The sequence below is a fragment of the Bos taurus genome, chromosome 11, assembly GCF_002263795.3.
Source record: "Bos taurus isolate L1 Dominette 01449 registration number 42190680 breed Hereford chromosome 11, ARS-UCD2.0, whole genome shotgun sequence".
Classification (NCBI taxonomy): Eukaryota; Metazoa; Chordata; class Mammalia; order Artiodactyla; family Bovidae; genus Bos; species Bos taurus.
Window position 1 is genome coordinate 95,397,926 of NC_037338.1, and position 25,828 is coordinate 95,423,753.

Here is a 25,828-nt window from a genome sequence, read left to right on the forward strand (position 1 = left end):
CAGCCTTTGTTCCCACGCCTGCTGGCTCTGTGGACTCCCCGCAGCAGCCAGAGGGCGGGCAGGAGTGCACACCCTAGAGCTGCTCACTGCACTCTCTCTTGTGGCTGTTGCTTCAGTGGCTTGCAGAGTTCTCCTGCGACCTTTGGAGGAAGTACTTATGCTCTGGGGTGGAAGTTGGTAGGAATGGAGAAACTAGTTGAGTTGTTCACCAACTTAACAGTTGCACTGGTTTTTCTTCCCCTTGTTTGGACTTTTTTTTATCTACAGGTATTTTTGGTTGTGCTGGGTCTTTGTTACTGAGAGGGCTTTCCTCTAGTTGTGAGCGGGGGCTGCTCTCCAGTTGCGGCGCACGGGCTTCCCCTTGCAGTGGCTCCTCTTGGTGCAGAGCGCAGGCTCTAGGGCATGCTGGACACGCAGGCTCAGTAGTCGCAGCTCCAGAGCACAGGATCAGTGCTTGTGGTGCAGGGGCTTAACTGCTCTACAGCATGTGGGAATCTTCCTAGATCAGGGATCGAACATGTCTCCTGTGTTGCCAGGCAGATTCTTTTCCCTTGAGCCACCAGGGAAGCCCTGAATTTGGAATTTGGTTGGAATTTGTTAAGAAGGTTGGAGTCATACTACCTGGAGCACATGACAACTTCTCTGGGCCAGTTTGCCAGTTTGTCAATGGGAACTGTCAGCTCTGTCTCATGGTTAGAAGCTGGAATGAAGGAATTCTCATACAGCCTTTGGCCCTCTTCCCTCCCAAGTCGGTCCTTTCACCACCCAGAGTGCTTCCACCCCAGAGCACCTGGCTTTCACCAGCTGTGTGCAGCTCCTGGAGGTGTTAAATCTTAGCACTGGAGCCCTTCTGCACACCTCACTTTTGAAGTTCTGTCTCCTTTTAGGAATAAGACACTGTTTCTCTTCAAAATTTTCAGGCACACACTTGTTCCCAACTGTGTGGTCTACTCGCAGACTACCTTAATGTGGTTTTCCTGGGCACTTTCACACGTCACAGGCCAGCCCCAGCCACTGCCCCCAAACACTGAGGTTCTGGAGTTCGGTCTTGCAGGCTTGGCTGCATCTGGCCAGGAGCTTCCCAGTGTTTATAAAGCAGTGAAATTCCCAGTAAGGCAGCACACAGGCTGAAACCTCTCCCAGGGGGAGGAACCCCAGATCCCTCAGCCTGGAACAGCTCAGGAGTGAAGCAGGATGCACACCACCAGACCCACTGGGCCAAGCCCAGAGTCTGTGTGAGCCCCCTAAGTCAGGATCTCCCTTCTCCCTGCTGTGCCTGGCCAGCCCTTCCAGCAGCAGGTATTTAAATGAAAAAGAAAAAACTGCAGTGAGCCCAGTGATGCAAGTTAAGATGTAGGCTTTCTAAGGTCATTATTTTAATTACCATTAAAATAATTGGCACTCTGGCTATCAGAAGAATGGAGGTGATCAGAGGCTCAAGGTACCCCTCCCCCACCCGGAGGCAGGAGCAGCCTTCAGTGTCTGTATAATTAAAAGCTCCGTCTTTCATGAGCACAATAAAGAGGCCAGGGGGTGGGCAGACTGCAGCTCCGCTGCATGTTAATGCATTTATTATGATCAATAAGCCCTTGCCTTGAGTTTTGTCCTCTGCTTTGGGCGTCTGCATGACTGACAGCAGACACACACACAGCGCACACATTACCCAGCAGTGGAGACAGCAGAAGTTCAAAGTTCTTTGGAGGCAACACTCTCAGGGTCTCCAAGACCTGGCCCTTGGGACCAGACAGGCCAAACACTGGCCCTGCTCGGCCACCACTCACCCGTCTTGAATGTCTTTGCTCATCGTGTAGGTACCGTGAGGGTTAATGAGTTAATGCAGAACCTCAACAAGGCTGCTTGGGAGTAATAGGCATCATCTGTCTTTTGCAGTTACGAGAACTGGTCAGCATGTGTATCCACCCTGACCCCAACCAGAGACCCGACATCACCTATGTGCACCAGATTGCCAAACAGATGCACGTGTGGACTTCAAGCACCTGAGCGTGGATGCAGCGTGCCTTCTCAGAAGCCACACCTTACCTGCCTTACCTGAGTCTTCTCCAAAGTGGCCACCTGGTAGCTGGGACCAACTAAGACTAGAGGGTTCAGCACGTTCCCCAAAGAGGGGCCCAGGCTTCATAGCAGATGCTGAATACAGGGCTGCTGGGGGGAGGGGCACTGGTCATGTGTTACTGGTGGTCACATTTGAAACTCCTTTCTTTAAACTGTTGTGAACACTCTCAGCTGGGTTGCCAGGGGTGGATGGTTCAGTGAGCCACTGACACACCCCTTATATCTGGACTGTAATGTGAATCTTTCGGATAATTCCTTCAGTGACCTGTCAAGGTTTGTAATAACAGGAGAATACAGGAGACTCTGATTTGTAGTGAGCCTTTTTAAATGGATAGTGGCAAGTTTAGCTCTTAGAATCTTTTCAAACAATCAAGCTGTGTGCTTAATTTACTCTCTTGTAAGGGAAGAAAGTGGAAATATTTTTTTTTAAGTAGAGTGGAGATTTTCCTAATATTTTTCTCTATGTTTATAACTTGATAAATGACGACGAGGTGAACCCAGCATCTGACATAGAGGCAAACAGTATTTGAAAGCCATGAGTGTTCTCTGTGCAGTCGGCTCAGCCCTCTTCTGAACACCCGCCAGCACCAGGCCCTCATCACCGGCTTGAATGCTGGCGGTTCGTTTAATGATCAGTGTGAAGTGTTTTCCTCCCTGAGAAGGAAGCATAGGAAATAAAAATATACGGGCTTTGCACTGGTTCTGCACCTTCCTGGCATGACCCTGGGCAAGCTTCTTAACCTCTCTGAGACTGTTGCCTCATCTACAAAATGGACTTAATAGCATCTATCTTCAGGGTTGCTGACAGAATTTGAGATAAAATATGTAAATTTATCTAGCTCATGGCAGATGATCCAAAAATGGTAGCTACTCACCCCTTCACAAAGCTGAAATCCACGGACCATGCAAGTCAAGAGTTAAACGTACAACTGTATTATTTGTAGAAAACCAGAAGTGTGTTCATTTATTTCTTACTCCCAAATAGGATTAACTGTGAAGATTAATTTATAAATGTGAACTTAAGGGAAACTGAAGCTCTGAAGGAAGTAGTTTGAATTTTGTTTTTACACTCAAGTTAATCCTCAAATGGTCTAATCGTCACTCACTAACTTGGTGACAGTTCAGCCCTCCAGACAAGACAGCGCATGTGTCCGCCCCACTGGTGTCCTGGTCAGGCCTCTATGGGGGCAAAGGATTTGGGTCTGGCCAGTGTGCCGATTTCTTGTGTGAACTCTGTTCTACTGTAATACTGTCGCGTTTGAGAGATTTTCTTCAGATGCAGCCTCTGCTTTGTACTCATCCTCCATGGTTGAAATAAAATGGGTAAGAGGGATCCTTCTGTGAATGCGTTATGATTCGTGAGTTCTTTTAAAACAGCTTCACACTGCAGCACAATCTCTAAAGCTGCTTTTAAAAACACAGTTTCTCAGGCCCCAGACACTGAGTAATCTGGGAATTTTTTTAAGCTCCCCAGATAAGTTTGATAAATCATCAGCCAAGTTGCTATCCTAAATAATTGCATTGTTCTCCCCACCCCACTCCTGGCAGTTTAACCGGGGCAGCTTGCCCAAGAGTGGGTTCACTCTGGGAGACCATGGCACTGGGCCTCCTTCTCGTGTCCCCCAGATGAGCATGCCCTGGGGGACAGTCAGACTCTGTCTGGCTGGCACTTAGCACTGAAAGTTTTTCTGATTCCAGGCAGACTTTTTGCAAATATTCTGCTTATGGCTCTCAGAATCCCTACTGTGTCTGTCTCCCTTGGCAGTATCAGCTTTGGACACAGATGAACTAGCTTTCTGCATGCCATCAACTTTCGACCCCTTGAGAACAATTCTGCTTAGTACAAGGACCCTCTGGAGGTATACAATTTCAACCATTCAGCAGGCCTGAGTATTGGGGAAACAGTCATTTCCTAACTTATGGATAGTAAGTCCCAAGCATTCTTGGGTTGTCTGTGAAACTGGGCAAAGTGGAGCCCACCCAGGGTCACGCAGCTAGAGCAAAGCAACACTGTCCACCTACCTGCTTGTTCTTGGTGCTCAGAACTGATGAGTGGTTCTTTCCTACTTGGCTGTGCTGCACTCATCCTAAGCAGCAAAGAAAAAGAAGAAGCCTGGGACTACCCTGAACAAAGAGAAAAGTAAGTTAGCAAAGGGGTGGGAAACCACTAGCTCCGACTTCAGCCACTTAATTTTGTTTTCATTTTTTATTGGGTTCATTCAGCAAGCACTGGCCGAATGTCTTACAGGGGGAGCCTCCACTGCCCGTCCTCCAGAGCTGTAGCCCGCCATCCACCGACCCCATTCAGGACGTGTCCATTGTTTGGACTGTTTCTTCCAGCACCTCAATTTCCAGGGTCGTGACTTTTTCAGTGAGGACGGCAGTGGTCCCTTTCTCACACCTGTACCGGCCAAACCTAGTGAGAGAAATACAAAAGCAGAGAGTTAGGATCCCCTAGGGGCCTGACGGAGGGCTGGAGAGAGGGACAAGTACTTGGGGGAAAGCCGGCCTACACTGGAGTCCTGGCTTTCCTGATTGCCAGTTCTTTGAAGCGGGGGGATTCGGCTCCCCCAAAGGTCACTTTCCTCGGCTCTCAAGTGCTACAAAATGGGGCTACAGGAAGACAGGATGCACATGGAAAGAGGTAAGATCGAGCACCTGGCACTAAGTGGACCCTCGGATTTCCTTCCCCACCTCCCCATCCCCAGGAGATGCATTTGTTCCTCTGCCTTCAAGCTTCAACCTCCCTAAAGCATTAATACCCTTCGGTAAACAGCAGGAAGCCAATCCTTTCATTAAGGTGCCACTGCCCCAGATGACGTAACCGTAACCTTAAACATGGTAAAAATATCTGGAAGCATTAACAGTACAAAAATGACCCGCAGCCAGACTCTGGGCTTGTCACTGTTGACCACACTCGAGACTCAAGAAGGGAGAGCTAACTGTCCCTAAAGGGACACAGTAGAAGGGACACATTTGGAGAAGGAAATGGCAACCCACTCGAGTGTTCTTGCCTGGAGAATCCCAGGGACGTGGGAGCCTGGTGGGCGCTGTCTCTGGGGATGCACAGAGTCGGACACGACTGAAGTGACTTAGCAGCAGCAGCAGCAGCAGAGGGCCACAGTAGATACCACTAACGCCCACCCAACACCACTCTGCTTAGGTGAATGAAAGGTTTCTCTGAGCATGGCAGCCTATAAGATAAAATCTGAATTGCTAATTTCACAGTGGGACACTGTCGAAGCAGCGCAAGTCCAACTGTTCCTCTCGCCTGTCCGCAGCTGAGACACTTTCTGTCCACCTGACGTGGACTAAGAGGAGGCTGTTGGCTGTGCCGTGACCATGTGCTCCTTGAAAATGCATCCTCTCACCTGGGAGCTTGTGCTCAAAGAGGGCAGGAGACAGAAAAAAGGGTGATATAACAGAGCTCTGAACAAAAACAGGAGTTTGCGCAGCCAAGTACAGTGGGCCTTTAGTTCTACGAAACCTTCCCACAGTCCCCACTCTGCTCTAGAAGGGCCCAGGCAGCGGCACCTCCTTCAGGTGTGCCCCGCCCCCGGCTCTGGTGTGGAGATAGTGCTCCTTCCCCCGACTGGATGGACCCTTGGCGGCTTGTGGCCTTGGAGCCAGAGCCCCCGGGACTCCTGTGTGCTGGACTCCTGAACCACAAAGTCTGTGGGAGGAGTGGAGAGCCTCTTCCCACCCTGGGTTATGGCACCTGGTTTCAGCAGCACAAAAGGAGCACGTCTACCTGAACCAACAGTGGGCTGCAATACCAAGCTACAGAGGAGCCAGTGCGAACATGCAAGGCCAGGTCCAACACAGCCCAGGCCCGAAAGGTTGCTTCCCTTCCCACCTAGGGCCTGAGGAATCCCACAGGCTCAGCAGAGATCACCCTGTCCAGCCCCAAGGTGATCCAAGACAGGTGCCCAGAGTCCCCACCCCAAGCCAGAGCTCTTCTCTGCTGTGCTGTCCCACCCGTCTCAAACACCCCGCAGGTCCACAATGCTGAGCACACACTGCACTGAATACCTGCTACTTCTCAATGTTCTTTCCTTTCCTTGTGAATTACCTGACTTGGAGTTGAGTACATGTGGTGGGAGTTGAAGCAGCACTGAGGAAGGGGGTGTGCTTGCTCTCCTCTGGCCAAACTTGGGGCTGAGTTTCTAACTGCTCCTGCCTACATTCAGATGAAGGCCGCTGGAGCAGAGCTCAGGAGCCACGTTTTGAGTGGCTCAGCCTCCAGGAAGAGGTTAGGCAGCTGCACAGCCGTTCGAAACTGCTGCTGAGCCGCTCACCTGCCACCAGGGCTGGCCACTTTCCAGTTACATAAGCAAATCGATGCGCCCCTCGCCCCCCTCACCCATTCTGAGCTGGGCTGCAGCGCCAGCTCAGCACATGCCACATGCTAAGGAAGTGGCACGGCTCCCTCCACAACCGGAAGAAGCACCAGTTAGCTCTCAAAGGCTAACTTCTGGAGACTATTTAACCAATGGCTGATAACCATTTCAGACTCTTGGACCACTCTGAGAAAAAGCTATGGGCTGGCTGCCCTGGAACATGTACCTTCTCACAGAACTTCATACAGAATTCAGAGGCATCTTTAAGAAAGCAGAGAAAGGCTGGCACGTGCTGAATTCAAACCTCTCCCCATAATCCGCAGTCTAGGAATCTGTCCACTCAACAACTCCCATCAACATTTTACAGATTACATCACTTTCCTACACTTGAAAGCAGTTCACGGTCATAAATACGGATTCAAAGGTCTGCTGAGTAAAGCTGGCCTGGGTACACTGGCTTCACATGGGTACACATAAAAGGAAGTCCTGTTCGGATGCCATGAATATAGTCAGGGTGGCCACAAGGGGAAGCCTTCACTTACCTGGTCCCCTTCTTATTGGGCACAGAGTACGGACGGAGAAAATCCAGCTTGCTCTTGCTGATGACACACAGGTCAATGTTACTTCCAGACCCCAGGTCGTTGAAGATCCCGGCTGCTATGGCTTCACTTACTAGCTTCTTAGCTTCCTCCTCCTAAGAAAGAAAATAGCAACAAGAGTGTTCCCAGTCGAATGGAGGGCCTGCTCTGATGTCCAGAGTGCTGTCAGAAACAGTAAGAGAAAAGGGGAGGGGAAAAGGCCAACCTGTGAGGCAGGCATTATTTTTAGTGCCCATTTTATTAATGAAGAAAAGGTCTCAAAAGTACTTCAATGATCTGCCCAAGGTTCTGCAGCTGGTAAGCAAGAGAACCAGGCCTTTCAAATCCTTTACGCACACACGCCCTCTTCAACAAACTTTCACTTCAGACACCCACCATATAATAGGACTGTGGGCTGACAGCAGCTTTTTCATCTAAAACAGGGGTCTGTAAACTTCTCTAACAAAGGGCGAGGTAGTAAATATTCTGGGTTTGTGGATAGAGTCTCCGTCATAACTACTCAGTCACAGTAGCATAAAACAGCCACAGAATATGTAAACAAGTGGGTGTGGCTATGTGCCAATACTATACCTTCATCAAACAAAAACGGGTGCTGGGCCAGATTTGGCCCACGTGCTGTAGTCTGCAGACCCCTGATCAAAAATGTCAAAAATGGTCGGAATCTGCCTCCTGGTAACATAGTAAAGTCAATATCATGGTAAAAAAGATGAACACCAAAACACAATTCTGGGGAAATGCTAGCAGAGCCAAGGCGGAGACCTCCTGCACTAGAGAACCTGTCCCCTCCCACTAGTAAGTCTGCATGTTCGCTGAAGTGATTCCTTTCTGGGAATCACTCTGTTACTTTTCCTTTAAGAGCAAGTCTTAAGTCTCCAACAATTACTGGTAAGACAATGCAGATTAATTTATTTCTTATTCATGAAGCACCAGATTGAAGTCACTACAACACAGAATATTAAGGGCTAACGGGTAACTGAGAAGGAGCTGTGAGAACACTGGCCGGGTCAGCAAAACTTCAGGGAGGGCCTGCACACCAGGCACTCAGAAAGCAGAAGGCAGGCGCCACAGGCAGCAGGGCAGGACCGGGGGAACACCAGATTCAATCACTTTACATAAGGACCAAAAAATGAACCAATCTTGCAGAGAAGAGACTTCAACCTGAGCTTCAGCCCCCTTCCCCATACATGAGGGCATGGAGTCCAACCTGGCAAGCTGAAATACAGAGCTCATCCAAGCAACATCCTTGGAGAAACTCGGATGCCTGGCCCAAATTCCAGCCTGAGATCAAAGAGAGCGAGTTCACTGTCTTCAAGTCCTGAGAAGAGGGCTTCTGCTGCTCAACCTGCCCAAAGCCAGTAAGTAGGATTCCAGTGACATGAGCGCCCTCTACAGACTCAGAGAAGGCCCTGCTGCAAGTGGGATCCTCAGCAACCCAGCAGCAGGGGCTGGGCGTTATTCTGATCTTTATTCCGCCAGGTTTCCCACTTCCTGAGTGGCACCTATGTGGGCTCAGTAAAATGAGTTATTCTCTTGTGCATATTCAGCCCCACAGAATTCATTCAAACAGGATCCTCTCATTAGAAGTTCTCTCCTGGGATTCCCAAGTCTATGGAGGTCAAAAGCCTTACTGGAAATCAGTGAAGGTGGGAGCAAAGAAAGCATCTTAGAGGGGGAGGTGGCTGCTGCTACCATTCAGTTCAGTTCAGTTCAGTCGCTCAGTCGTATCGGACTCTTTGCGACCCGATGAACCGCAGCACACCAGGCCTCCCTGTCCATCACCAACTCCTAGAGTTTACTCAAACTCAAGTCCATCGAGTCGGTGATGCCATCCAGCCATCTCATCCTCTGTCATCCCCTTCTCCTCCTGCCCCCAATCCCTCCCACCATCAGGGTCTTTTCCAATGAGTCAACTCTTTGCATGAGGTGGCCAAAGTATTGGAGTTTCAGCTTTAGCATCAGTCCTTCCAATGAACACCCAGGACTAATCTCCTTTAGGATGGACTGGTTGGATCTCCTTGCAGTCCAAAGGACTCTCAAGAGTCTTCTCCAAAACCACAGCTCAAAAGCATCAATTCTTCGGCGCTCAGCCTACTTCACAGTCCAACTCTCACATCCATACATGGCCACTGGGAAAACCATAGCCTTGACTAGACGGACCTTTGTTGGCAAAGTAACGTCTCTGTTTTTGAACATGCTATCTACGTTGGTCATAACTTTCCTTCCAAGGAGTAAGCGTCTTTTAATTTCATGGCTGCAATCACCATCTGCAGTGATTTTGGAGCCCCAAAAAATAAAGTCTGACACTGTTTCCCCATCTATTTGCCATGAAGTGATGGGACCGGATGCCATGATCTTTGTTTTCTGAATGTTGAGCTTTAAGCCAACTTTTTCACTCTCCTCTTTCACTTTCATCAAGAGACTTTTTAATTCCTCTTCACTTTCTGCCATAAGGGTGGTGTCATCTGCTTATCTGAGGTGATTGATATTTCTCCCGGCAATCTTGATTCCAGCTTGTGCTTCCTCCAGCCCAGCGTTTCTCATGATGTACTCTGCATAGAAGTTAAATAAACAGGGTGACAATATACAGCCTTGACGTACTCCTTTTCCTATTTGGAACCAGTCTGTTGTTCCATGTCCAGTTCTAACCCTTCCTTCCTGACCTGCATACAGGTTTCTCAAGAGGCAGGTCAGGTGGTCTGGTATTCCCATCTCTTTCAGAATTTTCTAGTTTATTGTGATCCACACAGTCAAAGGCTTTGGCATAGTCAATAAAGCAGAAATAGATGTTTTTCTGGAACTCTCTTACTTTTTCAATGATCCAGCGATGTTGGCAATTTGATCTCTGGTTCCTCTGCCTTTTCTAAAACCAGCAAGCTGCTACCATAGAAACAGCAAAAACCAACCACTAAGTTAACAAATGCAAAACCATTCCAACTTGTTTTGGGGGACCCGGTGGGGGGGGGGGGTCCGTGTATCAAAGCACCTTGCTTATACCTCTGCTCCTGACCTACCACCTCCTCTCCTCTCCTCTCCGCTGTTTCATTTCACTGCTGTTCTCATCACTGATGCTGGTGCCCTGAGCCAGCCAACAGTACCCAATGGTTGTCACAAACACTGCTGGTACCACTCAGGCCTGCAGATTTAAATTTCCCAAATTATTTAATACTCGAGGATGGGGATGGAGAAGACTTACAGAACCTGAAATATACATGTACTGCTGCTGCTGCTAAGTCGCTTCAGTCGTGTCCGACTCTGTGCGACCCCAGAGACAGCAGCCCACCAGGCTCCCCCGTCCCTGGGATTCTCTAGGCAAGAACACCGGAGTGGGTTGCCATTTCCTCCTCCAATGCAGGAAAGTGAAAAGTGAAAGTGACGTCGCTCAGTCGTGTCCGACTCTAAGCGACCCCCTGGATTGCAGCCTGCCAGGATTCTCTGTCCATGGGATTTTCCAGGCAAGAGTACTGGAGTGGAGTGCCATCGCCTTCTCCGAGGCATGTACTGCTAACATCAATCCATTACAATCCACTGATGCCAAGATGCCAAAAGTGCTGAGACTGCAGGTGTGACTTCCTCTAGTTTACAAATATTCTTTAATGTGAGCACATGAACTTACAAAACTTAAAAATTAATACAAAATATATTACATACAACCTGAGTTACTCATAAAAGTAGTTGCTTTTAAAAATTGGGGAAATAAACCTTTTAAATTCCTCCCACTACCACCCCTTCAAATTCTAGGAAAGACAATTCATTAAAAAAGGAAATACCTCAAGTCTCTGATTTTTTTTCCTTTCTGTAGTCCTACCCACCTCTCATATACACAGGACTGAAAATGTTAAAGCACCTACTATAGTGTGTCAAGTACTGAGGTAGACTTTGATGATCGTCATCATTTCTACCCCTACCCTTAACTATCTTCTGAGGTTGGTATTGTCAGAAACCAAGGCAGAGAGAGAGCCAATGACCTGCCCAAGGTCACACAAATAATTAAAACAGGACCCTGGGCTCTAGTGCCAGAAGGCCATACCACCACCAGCTCATAGGTAACCTGTCTCAGCTGTGAGCTGTGGCTCCTGAGCGAGTTGGGAACGGACAGCAGCCCCTTGATTCAGGGTGTCATTCCTCATCAGCAAAGATCTTCAGAACCTGAGCAAGTATAAGAGAAAGATGAAAAGTAAAAGTTGCTCAGTTGTGTCCGACTTTTCGCAAACCCATGGACTATATACATGGAATTCTCTAGGCCAGAATACTGGAGTGGGTAGCCGTTCCCTTCTCCAGGGGATCTTCCCAACCCAGGAATCAAACCAGGGTCTCCTGCATTGCTGGCGGATTCTTTACCAGCTGAGCTACCAGGGAAGCCCAAGAGAAAGATGGTGGTTGCCAATTTCTCACTGAGCCAACTCGCAGACCCTCTGATGGTCACTTCCATGGTGGGGAAAGCACTGCCCACAGACCACCACCTAAACATTTCTACAAGGTGATACGGCAGAGATGAACATTAAGATCCAAAGTCTTATTTCATATATTCCTCACCTCCACCAAAAACCCTCAAAAGACAAACAGGGTGAAAATTACCAAGGCTTTTCTGTCTGCCCATTATTTACATAGTTAATGCCTTCAACAAATATTTGCAGACACCTACTATGTTCCAGGAACTGTATCTTATGACAAATATGGTCCTTTACCATAGTATCTCCATACCCAGAATTCTAGACACATATGCAAATATGCTACTGGGCATATTCATACTGTGTTTTCTTTATAGTGGATTTTCACAATTAAACAAGTCTTGTCTTTAACACGTGCTACCAAATATTTAGGGAAGCTATTGAGAAAAACCACAGACTAAAAGCAAGAGGTAGGGAAAACACATTTTTATCTGTCTCTGGATCACAGTAAGTGCAGAAGCATTGTTTCTTCCCTTAGGATTCATTCTTCATGAGGAAACCACCTCACTTTTCTGGAAGCAGTGAAGGGACCAGAGTTCTAGGGAGCATCCACTTGGGGACAGCTGCTACACATGGGATGTGACCCCAGCTGGTAAGACCCAGTGTGAGGCGCTCTCCCACTGCCGGGCCAGCAGCCTCCCCTGGCCAGCTGCTTGTGGATTTACATCGCTAATCACAGGGGAACTTGGATTCAATGTATTCGCAGAGCAGCCGGACTCATCCAGGCTACCTTCCCCCACTAACCCTCCCCCACAAAAAAGGCTCTGCAGGCCAATGGCAGCTTCCTTTTACTTTGAGCTGCTCAGCCAAAAGATCACCATCATGATCCCAGTGCTCAAAAGTTAGTTGAGCAACCCAGGTTCAAGGTCATCAGGCGGGGTTGGAGGCAGACAGAATGTGTTTCAGTCTCCAGCCTCCTACTTACTTATTGCTGTGCACCCTTGAGCAAGTCATTTCACCTCTCTGAGTTCACTCTCCTCCTCTGAAATATAGATGATAACTTAAGATTTATCACATGATTACTGAAACAATCATGGGTCTGGCACATGGCTATTGCTTAAAAACTGGTGACTTATTTAATCCAGCAAGCCAGAGGGCTCCAAGGGACATAATTTATCTCCAAGGAGTGACTGCCTGTACCAAACACCAGGCCAGGAGAAGGAGGTCCAAACAAACCTGCTGGCAACCCTTCACACAGTGCAGTGGAGAAGTTCCTATAATAATTAATCCAAGCAAAAAGCACACTCCCTAAAAGTTCAGAGAATATAAAAGGGGCACTTCCTGCTTTATGGCTACAAAGACCAAACTAACTGGGAATATCAGTCCCCCGGGCCACCCCTGCTTCTTAAATGAGATTACAATAAGAGTGATGTACTGTACTACGAGTCAGCTGTGACAAGCAGCACTTTATAGAGCTATCTGTTTGTCTCCATCACTGCATCACACAATGTGTCCCTGGACTCCAATGTGCAGCTCCATTTACCGCTACATGACAAATGGGCAGCACTTGTAAAAGGCACAAAGAGGTCCGCATCGGCCATGTAATGGTCACCACAGCTGTACCCGAGTGCTTGAGGGGACAAAACAGACCCCCAAGTTCATTAAACTGACCAGTAATGCATCTTTCGAAAAGTGCCTTAGGAATCGTACAGAAAAGGCTAAAATAAATAACTCAGCATGGAAGGCTAATCTGAAATGGTGTTTGATAAATTATTTATAACACAGGCGATTGTCTGCATTTAATATTGGAGCTACTAGTAGCATCTTTAAAAGATGATTTATGGGTTGTAATGCTATTAAACTTTATATTGGCCCACTGCTAGCTATAAAGTCTGCTGAGATTTAGAGAATGAGTTTTAAACTGTCACTGCAACATCAGAGGAGATGGAGACTGTATTAAATCTTTACTTTAAACCTGTTATCTAGAGAGTTGCGTTTTGTAGACACTCACAAACTGATAGATTACCTCGGCATCCACAGTGGTACAGGTCCAAAATAGTACTGCAAAGAAACTTATCCACATTCTTGTCTACAGCAACAGTCAGACCTCTCTTCTCACTTAAGTGACTTTTAGATTGGGAATATCACCAGAGTGAAATGTAGGGGATCTAGCCCAATGGGCACCCTGGACAGTTCAGCATCAAATTAATACTCTTTAAATAAACCCTCGACATGCTACTGTTGTGCAGTATGAACAGTGCTTTACTTATGTTGGGGGCAGGCAAAGTACTAAATATGCACCTGAGTGAAAACCCAACCTACTATTTTAGATACAGCTGCAGAATCTGAAAACACACATATATGGCAAGTCATTTGAAACAACAGATTTGTAACTAAATATTTTTAACAAGTTAAAATAAAACTGGTTATTTCCTGGAAAATACATTCCATTTATGTGGCTGAGGTGCAAATGTTAAGCAGGTTGAACAAAAGAGAAACACTCAGCCTTTTTCATAACGAATGGCACTCCCTGGCACTCTTGTTTTCCAGAGCATTTCAGAGGTGCCCCTTGCTTTCTGTGCCACTGGCACACCAAAAGCCGGGGGCAGTGGCTCTCCTGCCTTTGCCTGAGGGGAACAAGGATGTGGGTGGCATCACAGCTGAACTCTCCCACAATTTTCATCAATTTTCCTATTTGCTATTAAATCTACAAGGACCATTTAGTTCATAACAGTTTGCTCCTTTACTAAAAAGTAACGATTTTACTCAGTAAGAACTGAAGCAGTCCAAACTCCATCTTGGAAAATCTGCATAATCTTTTGTTGCTTTGACTTGAAACAGTAAAAAACGCTATTTCTCTGATGATCGCAGCAGAACAGATAAAACTCTGGGTGTGACAAGACTCTGGACTCTAAAAAGAGGACCAAAAGCATGCTGTTTCAATCCCAGCAGCTAGCACAACGCTTGGTGTGAATATCAACAAATGAAAAAATGAAACACTGATTTCAAATGCATTCACAGCTCTGCCAAAACTAAAACATGAAACTGATTATGAAACAAAGATCAAAAAAAAAAATCAATACAAAATGGGGGAATTTCCTAACTTCATAAGTCCAAACTGGGGACCAGGGAGCAAGAGCATTCAAAAACAGTCAAACAAACAAGAGGAAGAGGTTTGGGCAGGACATTCTGCAGTGGCCTACTGAGAAGCTGAGGTTCTGACTATGCCACTGATGTGGCCTGAAGGAGTCATTCATGGCTGACGGTTGAATAAAATTTAAAGAGCTCAAAAAAGTGTTTAAAACCGGTCCCCCAAAAGCAGTGTGCTTCCTGTACCTGTAATAGGCCTGATGTATCCCCCTGTATAGCCACATACTTTATAGTGGAAAAGGTTAATTTTTTTCAGACTGGACTGTGTGATAAAAGCAAAAGTGTCTGAGTTTTTGTTTTCAGCTTGAGCTGTTTGGGTAAACACGGTCTGCCTGTGTAAACATCTGAACTGTCTGGCGTAACTGAGTTGCAGCTGGTACTGAGGGTGCCCAGAGTGGGGACTGATTTAGTGACTGTGTCTTTAAGGCCTAGATGGTGCTGCCATTTCTCTCCTTGTGGCATCCAAGAACTGTGTGATGCAAATAATGAAGGGCAAGCCTGCTGGGCATTCATGAGTGATTTAAAAGGATTTTGCCCAAGATGGGAAGGGGAGTTCATATTCAAGGACCTGCCAACCAAGTCCCTGCCAACTTGGTCTGCCCCAGATCACTGAATGGCGCAGAAGTCTGAGCATGGCTCAGGCTAGGAGAGATGTGCAAGGCTGCACAACTACAGTGGGCCAAAAGAAGACGAGAGAAGCCTGGGAGAACTGGGTTACTAATGAAGACAGGGCTCAACTCTCTCTGAGCCACAAGGGCCAGTCGGAAGAATAGGGACAATGCCTCTGCCCAAGGGCTGCTGGGAGGAATAAAGGGACGGGAATGCCCTAACAAACAGACTTTATAAACAGAATTGGTGCCAAGTTCAAGGGCAGAAGGAAAAAGACGAGGCTGTGAGAGAACTAACATGGGCACCCACCACATCCCTGGGTCTTAGCCAAACACTTATGTTACCTTATTTAATCCTCATCATTTCCGCCTGTACTGCAGAGGAAATGGAGGCACAAGGAAGGGTAGCTGGTGCATTCAGAGTACACATGCATGCTTAGTTGTGTCCAACTCTCTTAGGCCCCATGGACTGCAGCCCACTAGGCTCTTCTGTCCATGGGATTTCTCCAGGCAAGAATGCTGGAGTGGGTTGCTATTTCCTTCTCTAGGGGATCTTCCTGACCCAGGGATCAAACCCACGTCTCCTGCATCTCCTGCACTGCAGGTAGATTCTTTACTACTGAGCCACCTGGATGGCCACTGAAGGCACACAGCTCTGTATAAGTGGGATTCAGGGATCCGTGCCAAGTTTAAGTGTCTGGCATCACCAAAGCCTATGTCTTCCTATCCCACCACAGGAAAAAAGACGGTGGGCAAGAGGCTCTGCTGGATTCTGAGACAAGCGAATGGAAGGAAAAACACCTAGGCTTCCAGAGGGAAAAGGACCAAGAGAGATGGGAACATACTGCTTTCCACAAGGAGAGGAAATCAGCATTCACAGCATATGTGTATACAAATATACATTTCCAAGGCTGCACTGAATCAAATATAATCAGAGGAGTTGGGGGAAGACTAGGTTTAAAGAAAAAGTGAGAAATATGTTCAACAATCCTTCAAATGAAAACCAAGTTGCCCCAGGTAGTAATAAGATCTTAGTAATACCTCTCTCTCTCTCTCCATAAAACAATGCGGTCAGTGATAACTCTGCCAATAAATTCCTGCAGATACTGCAAGGGCTATCACCAGAACAGAGGGGAGGCACTGAACGGAGTGGGTTTGTTTCTTGGGTCTCAACAAAGGTACAAAGGAGCCATGCTCACATCGAGCCTATCTACCTCCAAAGTCTGGAGGGTGGGAAACCAGTGCAGAATGTAAAGTGTGTGGGAAGGCTATGGGCACTGTTACACTACCAGATGCTGCTTCTACAGCCTCACAGGGATTAGGAGGGACTAGAAGGAGGTCCAAGCAAGCTCAGACACTCTTGTTGAGGGCATTTAAAGATGACCACAAATGAAGCAGATTTCAAATGATGCAAAACCCCTCAAAGAAAGGTACAAGTTAGCTTAGTTCAGCACGCATTTACTAATGCTCTGCTCTGATACTAATACAGTCCAGGGACAGTGTGCCAAACACTGGGTATAAGGCCTGAACAGATCAGACCCTGCCCACGAAGATTACAGAGTCCAGAGAGGAAACAAGTACAACATGAAGAGTTTTTAAGAGACAAGGCTGACAATGGAACTATGAGAGGTCTCGTAGGGCACAGGTGATAAAGACTGGGTTGAGGCTTGACACACATGTAAATGGCAGCCAAGCCAAGGTGTAGAAGTGATGGCAGGGGTAAAGCCATGAAAATGAGAAGGACATAGGTGTAGGCAGGTAGCTAATTCCACATGGCTGAATCCCAGAGAGCCTCATGGGCCACAGAGAGAGCTGATCCTTCATTCCAGTGGGAGACGAGGAAAATTTTAAACTGGCAAATGATGTAGTTAGATTTGTGCTTTTTGAAACTGCAGCCTGGAAGCAGTGGGGGAGGAGAGGCCAAAGGCAAGCAACAGGAAAGCAAGTGATTGGAGGGCCTAAGCAGACACCAGGGAGGATCAACAGCAGGAGAGGGAGGCAGATGAGGGGGAGGAAGAAGGAGCACAGGAGAGGGAGAAGCAGAGAGTGCCACTCGGACTTTCAGCATCAGTCACGGACACTGACCAAACTCTAAACAAACTCGGTCTTCACAGAAAGGCCTCTGTAACTTCCTGGCAGCTATTTTTCTGATGGGTTGATGGGAGACAATGGTCAAGTTAATACATATCCTGTGGCAGGAATTCTAAAGGGTGTCACCATAAAGGGACAAGGCAGAGCCAGTGAAAGTATCCTGAGGTTGTTCTGGAAAAAAATGGCCTGGGCTGGAACCAACCTGTAAATGCCACTTCATTGGTGGTAGTGAAGTGAAGTCGCTCAGTGTCCAACTCTTTGTGACCCCATGGACTGTAGCCTACAAGGCTCCTCAGTCCATGGGAGTTTCCAGGCATGAATACTGGAGTGGGTTGCCATTTCCTTCTCCAGCGGATCTTGGTGGTAGGGGCTCCCAAAATACTCCTGTCTGGCCCCTGGAATGTAGTAGAAAGAGTAGAAGGGATTGGTTGACAATGGGGGCAAGAGCAGAAAGACTGTAAAGAACGAAGCTCTAAGGGAGATGTATGGTCACAAGGGTTTGGCTATGTTCGAGGAGCAGCTCTAAAGAAGCAGAAACGGACAGGCAGAGAACAGACAGGGCAGGTGAGTTGGATCAAGGCCCCTGCCCATCACCTTCTCCTGGGACCCCAGGCACACACAGTCTGCAGATACACTGCAGTTACTTAAGCATCTTGGGGTAGGAAAGCCTTCCTAAAGGGCATAAGGAAACTTCTGGAGCCATTGCATATATCTGCTATATTGATCATGGTGATGGGAGATGGGAGGAGGGGGAGGGACGAGGCAGAGGCAAAGAATCTGAGAATGAAGATTCAGGAGATTCAGCTATGAATCTAGTCTTCTTACTTACGAGCTACGTAAAGTCACTCAACATTTTAAGTCCCAATTTCCTCATCTGTAAAAAGGCCTAAAACCACCAGCAGCAGGGTGGCTGTGAGGATTCAAAGACTCCATGCACAGAAGCTGCAAGCATGGTGCCTGGTATGCAGGAAACCCATGATGATAGCTAACCTGGTTCGATTCTACCCCTCTCTCTTAATACACACATGCGGTTATCAAATTAACCCTAACCCTTTCAGAACTACCAATGCAGTGGGCAACCGAAAATAACTTAGTACTTATTACCAAAAATAACTTAGTACTTTTATAACTTCTAGTTCAAAGCAAATCAATTATGAAAGAAGCAATTATACCGCAAATGTAAATCAAAATGATACCCTAAGACTGTGCTCACACGCACATCTTCCACAGACTTACTGCCATGTCAATAAGAAGTGTACTAAACAACACATTTTCACTTGTTACATGGCACTAGAAATTCTCTTCTAAAAGGAGAAAAGAGAACTTTACATTCACTGTTTGCAGGCACTGTGCCAAGTACATTCTTCCACTTATTCTTCCAAATAACCCTTTAAGATAGCTACTACCCTTTTGCCATTTTACAAACCCAGGAAACCAAGGCTCAGGGAGGGAAAATGATGAACCCCAAAACACACAGCCAACTGGAAGGTCTGAGATTCAACACAGTTTTGTCTAACTTCAGAGCCCATGGATTTTTGACTCAAGACAGTAGAACCTCCAACAATTAGCATCCAAAAACAGCAATGACACTCGTTTCGTCCTTAGATATAACTGATTACTCACTCGTGGATTTATCTTTTTAAAGTACTTTACCTCTGAAATTCTTCAAAGTTGCAAACATATTGCTTAAATAATGCTACTCTATCATTCCATTATTCATCTGGCTTGTTAAGAACATCCTGATGAATTTTTCCAAAAAATTCATACATTCATCAAATTCTAAAGCAAAAGCCTATCAAATTCACTGAATCCAGCACCTCATTTAAAGGTTGATATCTCCCTAAAATACACGTATAAAAACTTCTCAGCAAACAGAATGAGTCAAACTGCTCTTTAAACCACCTTGTACGTCAATAAAAAAAGATAACCATTTAAGTTCATTTTCCCATCAGGCCATTTGTTGATTGTAAATCTTAATTAAAACAGGGACTTCCCTGGTGGTCTAGTAGTTAAGACCTCACCCTCCAATGCAGGGGTGCAAGTTTGATCCCTGGTCAAGGAACTAAGATCCCACATGCCTCATGGTAAAAAAAACAAAAACAAAAAAAACATAAAACAGAAGCAATACTGTAACAAATTCAATAAAGACTTTAAAATGGTCCACATTTAAAAAAAAAATCTTTAAAATAAAAACAGAGTAGGCATGTCAATTATACCTCAATCTTAACTAAAACAGACTGAGAAAAGGCACTTTAATTCTCTTTTAACGTTCTGGGACATGAAGTAGCCAGAGGATGAGAGCAAACTTTTGTTAAGCCTGACTGTAATTTACAAATATGATCCTCCTAATAATAATAATCCCTTCCGGTGCTGACTTAAGCCCATTTTACAAATGAGTTTTATCTTTTACAAACTGGGGCCACAGGGGTTACAGAAGAGGCAAAAACCAATCTTAAACCTAGAACTATTCAAAGTTCATGCATACACTTCCCATCATGCCCTATTCTTACTCCTGTCAATCGAATTTATCTTCATTAAGAGACACCAACCTATTTGTCAAGGAATCAAAGTTAACGAGTCCTTAAGTCTTTTCAGCATTCCAGTATCACCACAGTTCTGATATTTAGAAAAAAACTACATTCCAATATTTATGACAGGGTGACAACAACTGTGAGTGTGACTGTGGTCTACAGACACAATGTTCATTGCAAATATTTTCAAAAACCTGGACTACTAGGTTGAATTTTAAAATATCTATTTAGCACAATTTCGTATTTTTAAAATTTTTTGTTTCTGCACAATTTCAGGGTTAGGGGAGAGTGGTATAAATTACCTCACAGAAACCCACAAGTAACATTATCTGCTAAGGTTAAAACTTTAACTACCTTCCTGAGGTATGCTGCTGGGGTCTCATTACAGCAGGTAATCTCACATTCTGCCATGCACAACACACTAAGTACCAGCATCTCCCAATTACACTGCAACGTAAATCTCAAAGGACATTTGAAAAGTCTACACAGCTCCTGCACCCACTGCCGAAACACAGCCATCCCTAATGGAACGTGGCAGCTTTCTCAACTAAATATTCACATGCAGGGACAGGGCTGCTTAAGCTCGGCCCTCTCCCACACTGAAAAACGGATGCTAATTAAAAGGCCACACTGACTCGGGAAATGACCGCTCAGACAACTTGAGACACTGTCTGGAGTTTTGTTTTCCTGTTTCCAAACATGTTCAGCTGCCTGAACTTCCAGAGTTACACCACCGAGAGAAAGTCACAGCAGGAGTCCGCACACCTCTGTACATCGTGATGGCCTTCTAGAATAGCTTCTTCTCCTCTTCAGACTCCCCACCCCACCCCTTCCCTAATCCCCAAGACAAAAACAATTTCAAGTGACGAAACACATGCTCTTTGAGGCCACCTTAAAGGCCCCCAGACAGACCTCACCAATTCCTCTTCTGCCCTTATAAGCACCATTCTCGTACTTTCAGTACTGTTTGTGGGCCTGTTCACCCCAGTACGCTGTAGATGTCTCTAAGAAAGGGACTCTGCCTCATAAGCAGGCACAGAACTTGGCGCCTGGTTGGAGAGAAGTAAGACTCAGGTGAATGCAACTCAAGTCCACCCTTCACATCTCAGAATGACCATCACCCTCAAGAGTTTACAGAAGCCTAATGGCAACTCTAATGGGGACAGAGATGTGCTGGCGGTGCAGGTACCAAGAAACTTCTGCTTTCTTTGCCCACTGCTCTTCTGCCTTTGCCAACTTTTATGTGTCTGAGAAGTTTTTGAGAAAGCACTTAAAAAAAAAAAAAAAAAAAAAGCCTTCAAAATAGCAGAGGTATCCAAGGTACATTGTTCTTAGCGTAATCATTTGGCTATTTTTGGAACTGTCTTTACTTCAGCTAGCAAAATCTAGACTTGATCTAGGCTGTGATGCAAGAAAAATAACTGTCATAGGAATAGTAATGGCTTTGAAATATCTCATCTAAGCCAACTTTCTCATGCCTCTTAAGAAGTGCCAATCCCTTCAAATATTGGCAGTTCCATTTATTCAGATCTTCCGATACATAAAATTTGCTGACTTTTCCCCCCTTAAGTTGATGCAGATATACGAAAACCATAAAGCTTTTTTCTTCTTTGGCTAGAAACGAAACTCTGCCTGTGCAAATTATAGGGGCATTTTAAAATTACCATATGTTTTAGATCAGAAGGTAAAAACAGGACAGCAGCCCATGAAAACTTTCCAGCCCAAGAAAGCTTACAATTAACTCTTTAAAATACAGCTCAAGCCCTCAAGTTCCCTTACTCTTGTAGGTAGTGGTCCCATTTAACATTTAAATATCCTGAGTCAGTAAGTATACCATTTTTGTGTTCATTTATGTGTACAAAGTAAACACACATCGGTACCACATTTCAATATTTAGCTCCAAATGTTATTTTAAACTTAATTTTTCCACAGAGCTATTTGATTTTTTAAAAACAAGAAGATGAAACTTCCCCCAAATTCTTAATCACACTTCAGTGTACATTAACGAACATGTAATGTGTGGCTGCTTTGCACGCCCACATGCCCACCGCCTCCCCCTGTCTGATACCGCACACCACACAAGTATAATAAACCATGTTAATATTTCATACCACCGTGAAATATGCTGGAGTATCAATTCAACATCTGCTGTCTTTAGGGTCCAGGAGTCCCGCAGAGACACTTTCAATTTGTAATTGAGTTCTATGCTGAATTAATCAGCAGTTTATCTTTTTACTAAAATAACGTCTTCACCACTAACCCAGATTTACATTAACAATTTATGCCAAATTACCTGCCAAGGCAAAACTTATAAGATTCTAAGCTACCATCTAGTAACACTCAGTCCTATATTTCATTTCTTATATTTCTCTAACCTGTACACAAGAAAAGTAGAAATCCATTGTTCAAGAGCTTGCAAGCCTCCACCACAGATGACCTCTTAGATTTGTGACACAGAGCTTCACTTCTGACAGTGAAATACAACCAGGAGAAGTGCAAGGTGTGTGTCCGCATTTTCTCCTTTATGATTCAAAAGTTTTACAAAGTAAGATTTCCAGAATGGAATGAAATCAGTAAGAAATAAAAGAGCTTCTTTTATGTCTTTTCCCAAGGAGCTGTGACATTCCAAATCCTGGCTTGGCTTAAGTAACAGAAAGAGACAACCCACATAAAGCGAGCATTTTTAGTACCGTAAATTATATCCCTGAGACCCAAGTCAGCAAAGGCAATTCAATTTGATAAAGAGATGGATAAAGAAGTCAAGTTTCTCTTTGATACCATGATACCAAATATATAAGCAATAACATCTTCCTTTTAATTCCACCCGTGTAGTTGAAAATCACCAAACATTAATTTCTGTTCAACATTCCCTTAGTTCTTGCCTCTCTGAATCAAGAGACTGGTCACAGAGAAATTACATTCTGTCTGCTGGATCTTTGCCACAGGTGTAGCAAGCAACACACTTTGTGAAATATTTCTCCTATATAGTATATCTTCCCCCACCTTTCACAGTTACAGGAAATACGTAAAGTGAAAACATCTCAAATGGAACACCTGCTCCAAAGAAATGCATCATAAATAATTACTGATCTACTACCAAGTAAACAAATCCCTTGTTTTCAATCTACTTTGCCAATAGCTGTTTCAAGAATTCCCACTATCATACAGAACGGCCTCTTTCAACACAACCTCTGGATTATACCACCAAATGTATGCATTCAGCTGGTACCCAATTAGCACCTGCTGATTGATTACATATTATTGATTATTTAAGAAAATGAAATTCAGTGCATATACAGAAGAGCAGAAGACATGGAAAAATTTTTACACAGAAATATTTTTGGTGGAAAAATCAACAATGAATTCTGAAAGTCAATAACTATGGAAGTATACCATATGCAGTGTTTTCATTACTCTTCAAAGAATTAGAAATGGAGACCTTCAAATTTTACACAGGGTCACTTCCCTGAGACTTGTTGATTCTTGAATTCCTGAGGCCTTGCCCCACGTGGCCATTTCTCTCTCTAATTTTCTGTTTTACTGCATCCTATTCTCATTTCAAGAATTTTATGAACCTATATATTATTTTAAGAAAGAGATTAAACTGAAAGGACTGAAAGAATTTTAGACTTTACTGATGCTTTATTAAGCAGGACTCATAGCCAAGTGGCAATTTCTAAATCAAGGAAGACTAGGAATCCTAGAGAATCAAAGGGAGAGAAGCCATATGCACCAGCAACACTCTGCATGTCTGTGTGTGTATGAAAGTCGCTCAGTAGTGTCCGACTCTTTTGCGACCCCATGGACTGTAGCCTGCCAGATTTCTCTGTCCATGGAATTCTCCAGGCAAGAATACTGCAGTGGGTTCCCATTCCCTTCCCCCAAACTCTTGCATGGTGAGGAGCAAAGCCCTGCTCTTGAGTCATCATGTGAAAGACCAAAGAAAAGTTCCACGTGCCTTGCAAAACACCATACAATGAAAATATGAGCAAGAAGAGTCAAAGGAGGAGCCTTAACTCAAGAAGCCCTCTTTTGCCTCTCCAAAGCTGGCCCATCAGTGGGCTCAAATTCAGGAAAACAAACTCACTTTTTAGAAAGGGATCAACTCAAAACACCTGATTCTGGTGAGAAGCTTAAACTATCAACAGTGCCTCCTCATTATTTAGTCCAAAGGTTTGAACAGTAATTCTCCAAATCACTCACTGAACCGTAAGGCCAACTTTAAATTTATTAATTTCTAAAATTAAGTCTTTAACTCTACTACAAGTAATTCTATAAGGGCCCCAGGGACTGTATCTTCAGGTTCTAACATCTCTTAAAACTTTTTTTCTTTCACATTAAATACAATGAGAAAACCACTGGGGAAAATTAATATATTTTTGATCTAACAACAAAGACACAATTTACTATGTCTAATGCTTCAGGTCTTAAGGAAAGCCAATAAGCAGGAATTATGACCAAAAGCAAATGACAGAAACAGTCTCAGGGAAAGAAAGCCTCTAAAACGGAACTTTCAATAGTTAAACAAATATACACACATCCGAATTACTGCCCAAATCCAGTGCATAAAGAAGTGTATCAAGTGTTTCAATAGTTACATTTCAACATTTCCATAGCTGCATTAGTTGTTAACCAATAACGAATCCATCAAAACAATGAGACACCAACTCACACCCACCGGGATGGATGGCTGTAATCAAAAAGCCAAATAATAAATGTTGGCAAGGATGTCCAGAAACTCTACACACTGCTAACCCAGCCACATTGTAAATCAGTCTGGTTCAAAAGGTTAAACACAGAGAGTTACCACATGACTCAGCAATGCTACTCTTAGGCATACAGCCAAGAGAAATGACAATATATGTCCACATAAGACCTTGTACACAAATGTTCATACCAGCACTGTTCTTAATGGCCAGAAAGTGAAAACAATCCAAATATCCATTAATTAATGAATGGGTAAATAAAATGTGATATATCCATATAATGGAATACTATTCAACCACAAAAAAGAATAAAGTATGAATCCATGCTACAAAGATGAAATACTACAAAAATACTTTAAGTTAAAGAAGCCAGTCACAAGACATACTGAATGACTCCTATTATAGAAAATGTCCAGAATATGCATGTCTGTAGAGACAGAAAGTAGGTTAGCTGTTACCTAGGGCTGGGAAGGCTGAGGGGAAATAGGGAGTGGCTGCTAATGAATATGGCATTTCTTTTGAGGGTGATGAAATTGTTCTAAAATTGATTATGCTGATAGCTGTACAACTCTGTGAACATAAACACCACTAAACTGTACACTTATGGTAGGTGAATTGTATGCATGTAAATATTATCTCAATTAAGCTGTTATTAAAATAATAAGGCATCCAACATTTTTAGACTAGAGAACCTAAAAACAAAAAGTCAAAACTCTAATGACACGTCACCCATCAGTCAAAGAACTCACATTCTGATAGTAATTTTTTTTTTACAGAGATCACAAGAGACAAAAATGTCAGCACAGATTCTTAGGAACATCTTGTAAGAAAGAATTCTGGCTTTAAGTATTTTTTTCCCCCAGATACAGAAGACACCTAAACAGATAGTGTAGTACCCAGACAAACAAAACCTTAAAATCTAAAAACCTAGAAAAGTGAGTCAAGTACAGCTTATCGAGCTGACATCTATTAAACTGCTAAAAGCAAAACAGTCTTAAACACCATCAATATCAATACAGACCACCCCCCCAAATCATTGTTTATGATGGCTATCAAGGGTCAGTGTATTTTTTTTTTAATTCTGCATTTACTTAAAACTCCGTTTGATGCTAGCAGGGTTCAAGTCACACAGGAAGGTGCTTCGGCTAAACACTGATCGTTTTCCTTGATCTCCATTGTCTGCTGTGTGGGTTCCGCCAGCAAACCTCCCAGCGAGTGGTCACCTTCCTATGGAGTCATTAAACCTCTGACTGTCAGCTGGTGGGATTAGCCAGCAGCTTCCACACCTGAGCCCCTGTGGCAGGGACAGAGGCATTTGGATCAAGATCACTAATGAATACAG

The 25,828-nt window shown here is 44.7% G+C and overlaps 2 protein-coding genes across 5 annotated transcripts in view; one reads left to right on the forward strand and one right to left on the reverse strand.

Annotated features, from left to right (window-relative positions):
* Positions 1–3,406, forward strand: part of NEK6 (NIMA related kinase 6) — an 86,233-nt gene extending 82,827 nt beyond the window's left edge. For all 4 annotated transcript variants that reach the window (XM_059891225.1, NM_001098988.2, XM_015473581.3 and 1 more), the window contains 1 exon segment: positions 1,891–3,406. In XM_059891225.1, the coding sequence (XP_059747208.1) occupies positions 1,891–2,001 (111 nt within the window). In that variant the 3' untranslated portion in view covers positions 2,002–3,406.
* An 858-nt stretch (positions 3,407–4,264) lies between these two features.
* Positions 4,265–25,828, reverse strand: part of PSMB7 (proteasome 20S subunit beta 7) — a 57,235-nt gene continuing 35,671 nt past the window's right edge. The window contains 2 exon segments of the mRNA NM_001038527.2: positions 4,265–4,489; positions 6,956–7,107. Coding sequence (NP_001033616.1) covers positions 4,378–4,489; positions 6,956–7,107 — 264 coding nt within the window. The 3' untranslated portion in view covers positions 4,265–4,377.